The sequence below is a fragment of the Thalassophryne amazonica genome, chromosome 1 (assembly GCF_902500255.1).
Source record: "Thalassophryne amazonica chromosome 1, fThaAma1.1, whole genome shotgun sequence".
NCBI classification, from domain to species: domain Eukaryota; kingdom Metazoa; phylum Chordata; class Actinopteri; order Batrachoidiformes; family Batrachoididae; genus Thalassophryne; species Thalassophryne amazonica.
In genome coordinates this window covers 161,239,057-161,253,464 of record NC_047103.1, presented here as the reverse complement: position 1 = coordinate 161,253,464, position 14,408 = coordinate 161,239,057, and the positions used below count along the sequence as shown (strand labels likewise).

General features: G+C 38.7%; 1 protein-coding gene across 1 annotated transcript; it reads left to right on the top strand.

Moving 5' to 3' along the window:
• The first annotated feature begins 7,112 nt into the window (after positions 1 to 7,112).
• LOC117520726 (leucine-rich repeat-containing protein 3-like) lies at positions 7,113 to 8,091 on the top strand. Its single transcript, XM_034182030.1, has one exon. It carries the CDS (start codon positions 7,245 to 7,247, stop codon positions 8,025 to 8,027), a length of 783 nt encoding a protein of 260 aa, XP_034037921.1. The 5' UTR covers positions 7,113 to 7,244; the 3' UTR covers positions 8,028 to 8,091.
• The last annotated feature ends 6,317 nt before the right edge of the window (positions 8,092 to 14,408 follow it).

Genomic DNA, 14,408 nt, shown 5'->3' with positions numbered 1-14,408 from the left:
GGAGCTGCCTGTTCTCTCCAATTGTAACATCACAGTCCAAGAAAGCTAAGTGGTTGTTTCTGGCATCCTCACGTGTGAACTTGCTATTGGAGTCCACCGAGTTGATGTGCTCTGTAAAGGCATCCACTTCCTGTTTCTTGGTTTTAACCCATGTGTCATTGACATATCTGACCCAGTGATTGGGAGAGATGCCCATGCATGATGCCAAGGCTCTCTTCTCCACTAGCTCCATGTACAGATTGGCCACAATGCGGAATACCGGAGACCCCCATTGCACAACCATGCATCTGCCTGTAGTAATTCCCCCTGAGCAGGGAATACGTGGTGTTAAGACAGATCTCCAAGAGTTGGCCGATGTGGTCTGGTGTAAGTTTGACCCTTTCAAGTAGAGACGCATCCACCAGCAGTCTCTGCCTCGCAGCTGTGACAGCCTCAGCAGTGGGGATGCAGGTGAACAACGAAGTCACATCAAATGACACCATAGATTCATCTGCCTCCAGCTGAAGGTCCTTGATCTTGTTCACAAAATCAGAAGGGCCAAAGCATCCTTATCCTGCAGATGCACGGTGGTCCTGAACACATCGGACTACGAGGCCAAGGTCAACAACTTGCTCAGTGACTCCAATACGTACGAGCGTCTGAAGAGAGACCCCACAAGTGGCTATAAGAAGAAAATCATTAACTACCTCCAAAACCTGGAGAAAGAGGCACTCATCGACAGGCAGGCGTACTACAGACTGTACCCTGGGGACGCCTCTCCATGCATCTATGGGCTGCCCAAAATCCACAAACAGGATGTGCCACTCAGGCCTATTGTATGTAGCATGGATTCAATCACTTACAGTTTGGCCAAGCACCTCAAGTGGATTTTGGCTCCTCTAGTGAGGAACTCAGACCACCATGTGGAGAACACACAAGATTTATATATATATATATATATATATATATATATATATGTGTGTGTGTGTGTGTGTGTGTGTGTGTGTGTGTGTGTGTGTGTGTGTGTGTGTGTGTGTGTGTGTGTGTGTGTGAACGGCTGAGACTTTTGAGAATGCTCCTTTTATACCCAATCATGACACTCACAATTAGTGTCCTCAGTTCCCAAATGCTTATTGAGTGTTGTTAGAAGGAAAAGTGATGTAACACAGTGATAAACATACCACTGTCCCAGCTTTTTTGAAACGTGTTGCAGGCATCCATTTCAATATGAGCAAATATTTGCAGGAGAAAAAAAGCACCTCATTCAAGCCTAAAAATTTGATTTTTTTTTTTTCAAAATACACATTTTTATGAAGCATATTTCAATTTGCTCAGTTTGAAGGGTAAAGGAAACCCACCTAGGTTCCAAAACATGGAGCAGATAAGAGTCTCTGTGTCTTACCCTGGATTTGACACTAGTCCACAAGTTACATCTCCAACCAAGGTCAGTACCCATTTACAACTGGGTGGACTGGGGGGGATGAAGATTAAATGCTTTGTCCAATGACACAGACAGATAGCATGTCTAGGACTCGAACCCAGGTTTACATATTGGTAGCCAAACTCCTATGCCCTGAGCTACCTGCTCTGCAATAATAGCAAAAAGTAAATTAGCAAGTCAAATGGCCAACACACTGTGCTGCTGGGCAGAGAAAGCTGTTCTCCTCAGTCAATTTACCTTCAATAACAGTTCAATAAGGGTTTGTCTGACTGGGCTGTCAGAACATAAAACCATTCTCCACCCCTCCATTGGCTCGCACTGACAGTTGGAGTGTGTCCAAGCCATCACTCAACTTGTAAACTGCTTACAGACAGCCTTCTCTATAACATAAAGGACTGATGTCAAAGCAATGACAAAGATGACAAGAAAACTAAAACCATCTTTGTGTACAAAGATGAGTGGAGTCTTTTCTCAATAGATATGGTCAGCTTCGTTCTTTAGATTCTGACGTTGGCTGTGGGGATCACATCGATAAAGAATATTCTCTATCCTTCTCTGTAAGTGATTCTGAAAGCAACTGCAGCCAGAATGAGCAGCATCCAATGTCAGACAGCCTCTGCAGCAGCAGAGAATTATCAGCTGTACCACGTGTGACAGCGGAGAGGTCAGTAAGTACTGCACGCCGGCACAGTACTGCTTTCACACAGTAACTTCACAATGTCATCTACAACAAACCCTGAAAGTGCAGATGGGACAAAATGATTTTGACATGATGTCATGTGATTCTGTGCTAACATAATTGTCATTAAATTTAACTATGTGGTTTAATTTAAAGCTTTGTGTCCTACTGTATAATTTGTTTTGAGCAATTTATGTCTAAATGATATACCAAATCATAAAGTGTTATTAATCCTCAAACTTTGACAAAAGAGTCATTTACTTTTCACCACCTGACAAAAAAATGGTTAAGATTTTCAGGAAAACAAGGCGACAAGTTTAGACACTCTCATGTTCAGCAATGATGGTGAAAACACTAAAAGGTACAAGCAAAAAGAGGATTTTATTTCAAGTTGTACATCTTTCAAAATGATTACTTCAGGATCCCAACAAACCAGCTGCTTGGATTAATGTTCCTGATGTTGCAAAATACTCGTATGTGAGCTCCAACTGCAGAAAAACTTGTGATTTTTTTTTTTTTAACAAACTGAAAAGTACTCATGGTATTTGGCACTGTTGTATTTTTTGCCACAAAACAAACTTGTGCCTATTAATAATTCATTTATTCATTTTCTACACACACTCATTCCAATTAAGAGTCACGGGCGGCTGGAGCGTATCCCAGCAGTCATAGGACGTGAGGCGGGGTACACTCTGGACAGGACGCCAATCTGTTGGAGGCTCATTAATGGGTGATTCTTTAACTACGGGCACTATTGGCCTTGTAAATGTAATTTCCACCACACCATTGCCTTACAATATAAAGCGCCTTGGGGCAACTGTTTGTTGTAATTTGGCGCTATATACATGTGCTCTGATGTCACTGTTTATCTCCATAGAAACTACCCAAACAATCTTTCATACAAACTATTTAAAGGGACATTAGTGTTGTGGTGGAAATTACGGCAATAGTGTGGGACAACTACATTTTGTTTAAAAAAATCACAACAGTTGTGTGACATTGAATACCCCAATTATGTTTTGATTATTTTACTGATATTTTATTCAGAGATATTTTAAAACATTAGAAAAAACGTTTCTTTACCATTCATTTTTATCATTGAAGATCAAAAGTCTGGGTGTGGGACAAGCACAAAACGGCAATATTTGCATATAATGATGCTGAAAAAAGGTGGAAAAAGTCATCATAGACTACTAGAACAAATTTCTTAACACACTTTCATTGTAAAGATAACTATAAAAGTGTGAAATTTCCCCTTTTTTCTGTTTTTCATACAATATGATCAAAGTACATAATAAGTGCCCATAGTCTAAGAATCACCCTAATAATAATAAATATACATAAATCTCTCAATTATAATAATAATCTTACTATAATGACTGCATCTCCCAGGTTTTTGCTTGTATTAGTAATTGCTAAATGGATTGCATTCAATTCCATCTGTATCAGAAGTTCAAGGGCTTTATAGTTATGCCTCACATTCACCCATTCACACAAACGCACACCAACGTAAGGCACTCACTACACACTGGGAGCAACTACCTTGCCCAAGGGCCTTTAGTGATTTTACGGTCTGGCTGGGTTTTGAACGGAGGATCCGCTGGTCTTTAACCCCACGCTTACTAGACCATCTCCTCCCCTGTTGTTGTTAAAAGCTTCTTTCTCTTCACCTTTGACCTTTTCCATTCCACACAGCTGTTTCTCCCACAGACGGTCCAAACATTTCACACATTTTATGCACATTAAACTGTGGCTGTCTGTACAAAAAGCTGACATCAGTCTCTCTGCAAGTCTACAGCTGAATTACACGTAGTGAAGGACTTTAAAATTTAACACCTTTCCAGATAGAACTATTCATCTGCCTTACATTCTGACTTAATTGAGATGTTATGTTAACTCAACAAACTTCACGAGCTCTTGTAAATGGTTAACCAGTAACAATTTCTCTGACAAAATGAGTGAAACAAATTGCTTTGGCTCATGTTAAACTGCATTAGAGACTGAACTTAATCTTTCATCACAAACTGATGCTTAGCTCTTCCGACACTAATGAGTTCATCCTACAATTATTTTTGAATAAGGGTAAAGCACACATACACCAACTGAAGTGCTTCAGTAAAAATCAGCAGTTCTGACAAATTGGCAGAGCTGAACTTTGCACATAGTCGCCTTTTAATCACACACTTTGCAATGTGTCTATTGCAAAGTGTGTGATTACTTTCAGGTGGACTTTGTGCCACAGAGATTACAGGTGGGAAGGGCTTAAAGGTGTTTGTCATGGTCAGTGTGACAAGTTCACTATTGAGGTTCTCCATCAAAGCAGGACCACTGTAATGAATGTTTATGAGGAATGACAGAATGTGGCACATTGGGCACACAATCATTAACAAGAGGATAAAGAGGAAAAGGCTGCAGCTTTGTTCTCAAATAGGGTTCAGGGACCTGCAGAGGTCCCTAGATTGGCTCCATTGTGTCTTTGAACAACATAATAAAGATACACATCTCTTTCACTTTCAGTTAGTGCAGATCAATTGGTAGTCTGTCTGTCTGTCGGCAAGATATTGCAAAAGCGTAAGAACTGATTTCAGTTCATTTTGGGGAATGGTAGACCTCTGATTAAATAAGACCAAACCAATTTTGACGTTTGCCTAGATCAAATGGTGGATTTTGCCTTTTATTGATGAACCTTGATGATTCATATCCAACACAGTTTCCTTTGATCCTGATCATCCATTTGATCTTTATTCTTTAATTGTCATTGCAAAGGTCAGGATCTGACCCCTGATCATAATTACTAAATAAAGGCAATACAGACATACAACTGGCAACAAAAATACAATCTTCTTGGAAGGGTTGATAGATCATCGATTAGGATCAAAGATAAGTGGTCAGGATCAATGAGCACGATCAAATTTCAGCTGTGAGGGTCTACGATCGGGATCAATGATGAGAGATCAAGAAAACAATTCATTATTAAGTATCAAAGATCTGGATAAAATGTCAGCAATGAGGATCTAAGATCAGATCAAAGACAAGTGATCAGGATCAAAGCTCAGTAATTGGGATTATATATCAGGAGGAAGTTCAGCAATCAGGATCTAAGATTGTGATCAAAGATCAGGATCAAATTCCACCCATTATAATGAAGATCAAAGATGAGCTGTCAGGATCACATATCTGCAATCACGATCAAAGGCCAGTGATCTGGATTACTTATCAAGATCAAAGAAAATGAATCAAAGATGAGAAACTGGGAGCAAAGATCAGGATCAGGATTATTAGAATTTACTTTATTTTACTTATTGATGTTTTTTTTACTACCTTTGTTATTGATTTCTCTTGTGCAAATCTGTGTTGTGTAACGAGAAGGCAGTCGTGTTATTCATCTGGATACAGCCAACAGACTTCTGTGTTCCCAAAAGGCTGATGAAATATTAATTTCACATTTGACTGGCAATGCCGGAATCACAACCAACTTGTGGATCCAACAACAATTAAATGAGAAACTGTTCTATTCTGTTGTGTGTTTTTAAACTAGACACATGTGGAACTGCACATAGAAGGCACTTTTTAGCAGCTGAAAGGACTTACTATTTTACTTGAAAATACATTTTTTTCACTTCAGTGTGATTATTATTATTATTATTATTATTATTATTATTATTATTATTATTATTATTATTATTATTATTATATACTTTCTGCCTCACCAAAGGAAATTATTGGCCAGTTGTATTTCAGTTTTTAACAATTTTATTTCTGTTAATTTTTGTTCGATCTGACTGATCTTCCATATATTAACCATTGGTATTGATATTCCTGTTGAAAAATGATCTTCAAACATTTGTTAATTTGGTGTGTGTGTGTGTGTGTGTGTGTGTGTGTGTGTGTGTGTGTGTGTGTGTGTGTGTGTGTGTGTGTGTGTGTGTGTGTGTGTGTGTGTGTGTGTGTGTGTTTGGGGGGAGGGGGGGTAGACACGTCGATCCGGCACATGTGGACCTGAGCGCCGCTGCGCCTTTGCGCACAAACTGAAACAGAACTGCTGCAAACCAGTAAACTGCCGTTTAACGGACCTTACATCTGCGCTGCGACATCTATTCATCCACAGATGGTGAAGTTATTTTTTTTCCTCGCATGTCTCAAATAAAAGAATCTGATTATCTGAGCCGGACAGAGCACCAGGTAGGACCTAAACTTACTTTTTACGCATCCGGGCGAACCAGCAGGCACATTTTAAAGACGAAATGCGAAGACTGAATTAAGTGGTTATTATGTTAACTTTGGGTTATCACGAACAAGAAAAAAAATGAAAAAATGAAGCTCTGCATTTCTATAATTTCTATGTGTAATTTCTATAACAGCATAGCGAAGAAAACGTGCAGGTTTTTGCGTTCACTTTAATTTTTCTGAGTTTTCTGCAGTTTGTCCAATAATTAAATAGTTTATAATATTGCAGTTTTGTAATTACTGTATCCACATTAAAATAAAACAATTCCTTAGTATATCAGAAAATATTTGACACTAATTGTAATATTGTCTTGTTGTGTAGTAATTTTAATTCACATTCTGACCATCACCACTAATGTTATAGGCATTTTTTTTAAGTTTGCTTAAACACACTGACATTGCTGTTTTGAAAGTCATGAGTACGTTAGACCCACAGAAGCATGCCATTTTTATGAAAATTGTTAACTTTATTTGCATCACTTCAAAGGTGTAGTCAGACTGTAGAGCCACAATATGCACCTGATGCCTCTCAAACCTTTAGAAAAGGAGCAGATGCCAAAACAACAGAAAGCTTGGCTATGTGAGAGGGGGAAAACTTGACTTTTTGTCTCTTTTTATCTCACTTTTGCTCATTCTCACAGCTTTCTTCTCACGTGGAAAGGAGCCGCCTTCTCTCACCCTCCCTGGATCCTAATGTATGACGTGGACTGTGAAAAAGTTTGTGTCCCTTGTGTCCTCACTGTGCCACATCAGCTGTTTAATACTCTGACGTCTCATTTTGCCTGTATGGAACCTTTGGGCACCTTCTACTTTTCTTTTGGATCAGGGCTTGATTATCTATAACTGTCAAGGTAACATGATGAATAATTGTCCAGATGAATGTTTAAAAGGAGCCTGAAAATGGTACTTTAGCCGTTAATGCCCAGACTAATGGGGACTTCTCAAAGGTGTGGGTCATCCTTTAAACTCCCTTCCATTTTTGCACTGTTGCTGTTGATGATTATGACAGCGCACGCCTGCCCCAAGAACTGTCACTGCTCTGAAAGGAACGGTGTGGTGGTGCAGTGCACCTCACGCAACTTGGAAAATGTCCCGCTTAACTTGCCCAAGGACACCGTTGTTCTCCTCCTATCGTCTAACCACATCAAACACATCCCCAAACAGGCCTTCGCAGACCTACATCGCCTCAGGGAACTGGATCTATCCCATAATTCCATTGAGACTGTAGAGGCTGGTGCCTTTCAAGGGGTTTCTGAGGGCCTACAAACTCTGGACCTCTCGAACAACCACCTCAGCAGCCTCCCAATGGACACCTTCGCCAAGCTGCACGCCCGCATCCGCCTATCCCACAACCCGTGGCACTGTGAGTGCTCTTTGCAGGAGGTGCTGAGGGAGCTGAGGTTGGACCCCGAGACAGTAAATGAGGTATTCTGCTACACGTCGGTGCAGGAGGAGTATGTAGGACAACCAGTGATCCAAGTCCTGGACTCGGGAATGAACTTTTGTAACTTCCACCAGAAGACGACAGATGTGGCCATGTTTGTGGCCATGTTCTGCTGGTTCTCCATGGTGACGGCTTACATCATTTACTACATCAGGCACAACCAGGAGGATGCCAGGAGGCACATGGAGTACCTCAAGTCCCTGCCCAGCACTTCACACATCAGCAAGGACTATGATACAGCAAGCAGCGTCTTCTAAGAGTTTTTATAGAAACCAATAATTCATCTTTTTGCAGAGAAACAAAGCTTTAAAACTCACACTACTCATGAAGTCCAATCTCAAATGGAGCTTTTGATCTTAGCACTAGCACATGAAGCTACACATAAAACAAGAACAATGAGATACTCCACTTACTTTTAACTTCCTCACTCCAAAAACCATCATCTATGGAAACATGAGGAGCCTTTAAATAGTACCACTGATTAGCTTTCAAAAGAATGTATGTAACATTATTTAGTGAAGTGGTTCCTATTTAAATGAGAAAGAGTTGTGCAGAAACATAATGTACTAGAGCAGCACGCTCATAGAGCGCAAACCTCCGCCAATGCTACTTCCCAATTCCACAAATTTTTACCTTGGAAAATTTTTTCAAGGTCGAAGTCCTCTTAGAAATGGCTTTTCATAAGCTAAATTAGATGTGCTCAAATGTCAGCAGTATATATTTAGTTCATGCACTTTTTTGTGGTATTTTCAGGGGGTTTTTTTATCAACTTTTTCAGTTTCTGAATACTTTCTCAGTTTTCAGGCAGCATTCATTATCTTTGCTATGCACAATTTGTCACTGCTTTTTGGCTTGGTTTCTGACTGATAACTGGAAGATAGACAAACAGGCATCAAATTTACCCTCCACCCAATTTTGGTGGTGTAGGTAGATGTATAACAAAAAATGATAGTGATTGAGGCACTTTTGATTGAGACATAATGCAAAATGTACACCAGATGGGCTTTTCAATATTAAAATAAAATCTCCACAAAATCTACAATCTGGATCAGATCTGGATCAAAAGTTGTTAGGCGATAATGAGTGTCAGTCTGCACCTCACTTTCAAATATGAGGGTGATTGGGGCATGTTTGATTAAGATATAATATAAAATATACATTAAGTGGGGTTTTCAAAGTTAAATTTAAATGGGCACAAAATCTGTAATCCGGATCAAATTTTGTCAGTCAGTAAAGGATATCATCCTACATAGCACTCTGCAATATGAAAGAATTTTTTGTCTTTTTTGAGAGTTACGAATCTTTGAAATTTCATTCAGTGTTAAAGGATAGGGATTTTTTCCAAGATTTTTCCTGAGTTTGACATTTGACCTTGAAAACTGAATCAGTTCTTGCCTATCAGGATATGTATCGATATTTCATAACAATACATGAAAAATTGTAGGTTCCAGGCTATTCACAACCAAACGGGCGAAAACATAACTTCTGCAAACTTAATTTTAAGGTGTTTAAATATTTTTAGAATATGCTTAAACCACTAATAGGGGAAAACTTAAACAAAAAAATATTTTTAATAACATTCCTTCAGTGAATTTGTTATTGGAGTCATACTGAAGAATCAGTAAAGACTGACAATGCTAATCTGTCTTGCTATATCTTTTTCATACATAGGGTTGCCAACCGTCCCTTGAAAAACGGAATCGTCCCTTATTTGGAAATAAAAGTGTGCGTTCCGTATTGACCTGAAACGGGACGCAGTTTGTCCCGTATTTCTGTGAGAATCAAAAAGTCTGTAAAATGTCAATGGAATAGACTGGCGCTTTATATGGAAACTTACGGTAAATTTGATCCCAGCCTCTCTCCTGCTTTTCACCAATGAGCTGACAGACACGAGTTGACAATACAGAATCACTCTTATCTCGTTGGTCGAGGGACATCTGCTCGTAAGAAGATACCGACGTCATGAGCCCACGACGGTCGCTGGACGACAATAACAAATCAGCATGGCTGATATCGATACAGACACCGACACCGACACTGCAGATATGCCTACGGACAGCAATGTCTGTAACGTCGTTACTCCTCCTAAAAAAAAACAAAAAAACAAACAAAAAAGAATGCAAAAATACAGGGGAGAATGAGAAAAGGAAAATGGCTGGGTGGAAAAGGTGCGCGACAACAGTATTGTTTACTTTTCAGACTTTATTTTTTGCACTTTTTATTACACTAAATGTGTAAATGTGCACTGTTACATTGTTTTGCACTGTTACATTGTTTTGGATGATGCAAATTTTCTATTGTTTTTTTTTTGTTTGTTAATTTATACAATTTTAAGTTAAGCAATAGCACTACAGAGAGTTATTTTTAAAGAATACAGAATGCTCATATTGAAATTGTGAGTGAAAATTTATTTTGCACTAAAAATAAATTGCTAAATAATAATTTGTTTTCCATGTGTTCATATCAGAACAAATGCATGTATGCATCTACCTAAATTCAGGGTCAAGTCAACAGTCAAATGGTTAAAAATCATTTCACACAGACGCTGGGAAGGGTGAAGGCAATGGTCAGTCGGCCGGTCGGCCCTGGTGGTGAGGTGTCCCTTATTTATTTTTCAGAGAGTTGGCAACCCTATTCATACATGTTATGACAGAAATGTTAAACTAGAAAACTAATAGAAATAACTAAATAGACAACAGCCTGACAATACCTAGTGAACACAGACAAAATACGTTATTCTCTGACAAACAAGGTTATCACACTAACTTTCTTCTCAGCTAAAAGCTAATCTAGCTAGTAGTGCAGTGGCTAGCCAGCTAAAAATTAACACTTATTTAAAGGGAACACATTTGTGCTATCCAGTTTTGTTTTACAACTGACAAATTATATCTGTATCTCAATATTTTTAGAATGGTTTGTTCTTCAATGGGGCAAAGGTTTATAAAACAGCTTTGCCATTCCCTTGCACAAATTCCACTGTTATGATTAGGTCAGAGGCGCCAGCTAGCAAGTGCGGCTGCTAGCCAAGTTAATTAAGTGAAGGTCTTGTATTTGTATTATCCATTGTTGAAATAGAACTGACTGGAAAATGTGCTGATATATTTTTAGAACAGATTATACTTCAGTCAGATATAATTTTATAATATCAGAGTGATAACGATTATGATAACCACAAACATTTTGTACTTTACTTCTGCCTAGTCTGCAGCATTTTCCCTCTTGGTTGCCCACAGCACTTGTGGTCAGTCTGCCAAGTGGGCTTTTCATAGCAGCTAAGAAGATTAAACATTATAATCCAGCATCAGTATATCATAGCCTACACAAAAACATATGATAACCATCCCAGAATGGTATAGGTAGGGGTCAATGATTACACGTGGGACGAATTTTGACAATGCTTCAATCATATTGAAAAGTACACCACATATTTATCTGAAATATGAATTTTAAGAAAATGTACAGTTTGGACTGTCTGTGACTGAATGTTATGGAGTTATGGGGTAAAAACAGCAAAAATGGTGACAAAGCAGCCCAGTCTCACTTTTTTTTTCGTGCTATTACTAACCCTGCTCCTACTCCCAACCCTAACCTTAATCATAACCTAACCCTACTCCTTCCCCCAACCCTAACCATAACCACTCAACACCTGCCCCTCCCCCCGCTTCACTTTTAATTTCATAATTTATTAAAATGAATTTGTGCTGCCGTGACGAAAATGAGGCGCTTTTCGTCACAATATCACAAACCAGTAAATTAATGTATATTTCATGCTGCTGAATCATAACTTGCCGTGAAACCAGGTTGGACAAAGACTGAAGGCTGGTGACAAACTGAAACCCTTCACTTTATACATGGTTCAAAAGTTAAAGTTGCTCCAATTTTACTAAAAAGTGACGCAAATATCTAGTTGTAGTAATAGGAATATTGTATCATGTGTTGTGTTGTGTTTACGTGTTGGACATTGACCTTTCTTGCCTGTTACTTTGGAGACCAAGGAATCAAAATAATCATCATTATTAATCATTGGTTGTTTGGATCAGCAATTTCAGTTAAATATATCATATAACAGACAAACACAGTGATATTTGAGAAGTGAAATGAAGTTTCTAGGACTTACAGAAAGTGTGCAATAATTCTTTAAACAAAATTAGGCAGGTGCATAAATTTAGGCACCCCAACAGAAAAAAATACATCAATATTTAGTAGATCCTTCTTTTGCAGAAATGACAGCCTCTAAACGCTTCCTATAGCTTCCAATGAGAGTCTGGATTCTGGTTGAAGGTATTTTGGACCATTCTTCTTAACAAAACGTCTCAGGTTTGCTGGTTTCTGAGCATGGACAGCCCGCTTAAAATCACACCACAGATTTTCAATAATATTCAGGTCTGGAGACTGAGATGGCCATTCCAGAATGTTGTACTTGTTCATCTGCATGACTGCCTTAGTAGATTTTGAACAGTGTTTAGGGTCATTGTCTTGTTGAAAGATCCAGCCCCAGTGCAACTTCAGCTTTGTCACTGATTCTTGAACATTGTTCTCAAGAATCTGCTGATATTGACTGGAATCCATGTGACCCTCAACTTTAACAAGATTCCCAGAACCTGCACTGGCCACACAGCCACACAGCATGATGGAGCCAAATTTTACTGTAGGTAGCAAGTGTTTTTCTTGGAATGCTGTGTTCTTTTTCAGCCATGCATACCGCCCCTTGTTATGTCCAAATAACTCAATTTTAGTTTCACCAGTCCACAGCACCTTATTCCAAAATGAAGCTGGCTTTTTCTAATGTGCTTTAGCATACCTCAAGCGACTCTGTTTGTGGCATGTACGCAGAAAAGGCTTCCTCTGCATTACAGCATCATACAGCATCTCTTTGTGCAAAGTGCGCTGTATAGTTGAACGATGCACAGAGACACTATCTGCAGCAAGATCATGTTGTAGGTCTTTGGAGCAGGTCTGTGGGTTGACTATGACTGTTCTCACCATCCTTCACTTCAGCTTATCTGAGATTTTTCTTGTCCTGCCACTTTGGGCCTTAACTAGTACTGTGTCTGTGGTCTTCCATTTCCTTACTATGTTCCTCACAGTGGAAACTGACAGCTGAGATATCTGAGATAGCTTTTTGTATCCTTCCCCTAAACCATGATGTTGAACAATCTTTGTTTTCAGGTCATTTGAGAGTTGTTTAGAGGCTCCCATGTTGCCACTCATTAGAAGAGATGCAAAGAGGGGAAACATTTGCAAATGGCCACCTTAAATACCCTTTCTCTTGTTTAGATTCACCTGTGTAAGGAGGTCAAGGGTCAATGAGCTTACCAAATCAATTTTGTGTTCCAATAATTAGTGTTAAATGTATTAAAATCAATAAAATGACAAGGGTGCCCAAATTTATGCACCTGCCTAATTTTGTTTAAATAATTACTGCACACTTTCTGTAAATACTAGAAACTTCATTTCACTTCTCAAATATCAGTGTGTCCGTCTGCTATATGATATATTTAACTGAAATTTCTGATCCAGACAACCAATGATTTATAAAGGAAAATCATGAAAATTATCAGTGGTGCCCAAACCTTTGCATACAACTGTAAGTAACTGTCAGTGATTTTCAATGGACACTTTGTTTAGTTTTCCAACACATCATATTTTGCAGATATGAATTAAATGTCATAATTCAACATGTTTCTCTCAGTGATTTGCTTGAAAACATTTTGACCTTTTTAAAAGAGAAATTGCTGTTCTCAGAAACTGACCAAATAACCTTGTCTGCCCAAATGAAAACACTGTACCCGTGCACTGGAATGACAAAACAAGAACAAGAAGTTTGTTGGAAAAAGCAAAACAAGCACAGGAAGCACCACTCAGTGTTTCATAGTAACTAGAGGTATTCCAAGAAACAGCCATTTAAAAAAGAAAATCTCCAAAACAAAAAGCATTGGGCTCAAATTTTGAAATTTTCCTGCAACCTTAACTTTGAACTACAGATGTCCTAATTCGTTATCAAAGCTTGCTATTGTGTGCATTCAAAACTTCTTTTGAGTAATAGTATCTGCTTTATTAAACACAAGTCCCACCCTAATCAATCTATGGTCCATTTCAGAAAAGACACGCCCTCAGATGTTTAAGTCTTCAAGTTGAATCTCATGTCCAAAATGCATCGTCCACACTGCTGCTGGAAAGTATAAATTACTGTCAACATTCCCTATTAGCTTTACATTTTCCTCTGGCTTCAAAGCATCCATGATCAGGCTGCTTTTCACAATTTGCTTCACTACTTTTAGTTTGTAGACGCCTTGGGGCAACTGTTTGTTGTGATTTGGCGCTATAGAAAAAATTGATTGATTGATTGATTGATTGATTGATTGATTGTAGACTCACTTTAGATTTTTACTGATCCAGTTTTATCTTCTTCTGCTACCTTTTCATTCCTGTCTTCCACAGTTTGTTGTCAGCTGGTAACTTGTTGGCACATTACTGACACTAACAAGACAGGATTGTTTACTTCTGTACTCTCTTACCACATAATTAAATAACATTACCAACATGTAGTTGTCAGGAGCAGAATACAATATAACTTTAAGAGCAATCAGAGATTTCTGACATCTGCCAGTCCGAATCTGGATCACCTCCAAAATTAA

Coding starts and splice junctions, on each gene's coding strand:
- LOC117520726 (XM_034182030.1), top strand. CDS start 7,245: ATGCCCAGACTAATGGGGACTTCTCAAAGGTGTGGGTCATCCTTTAAA.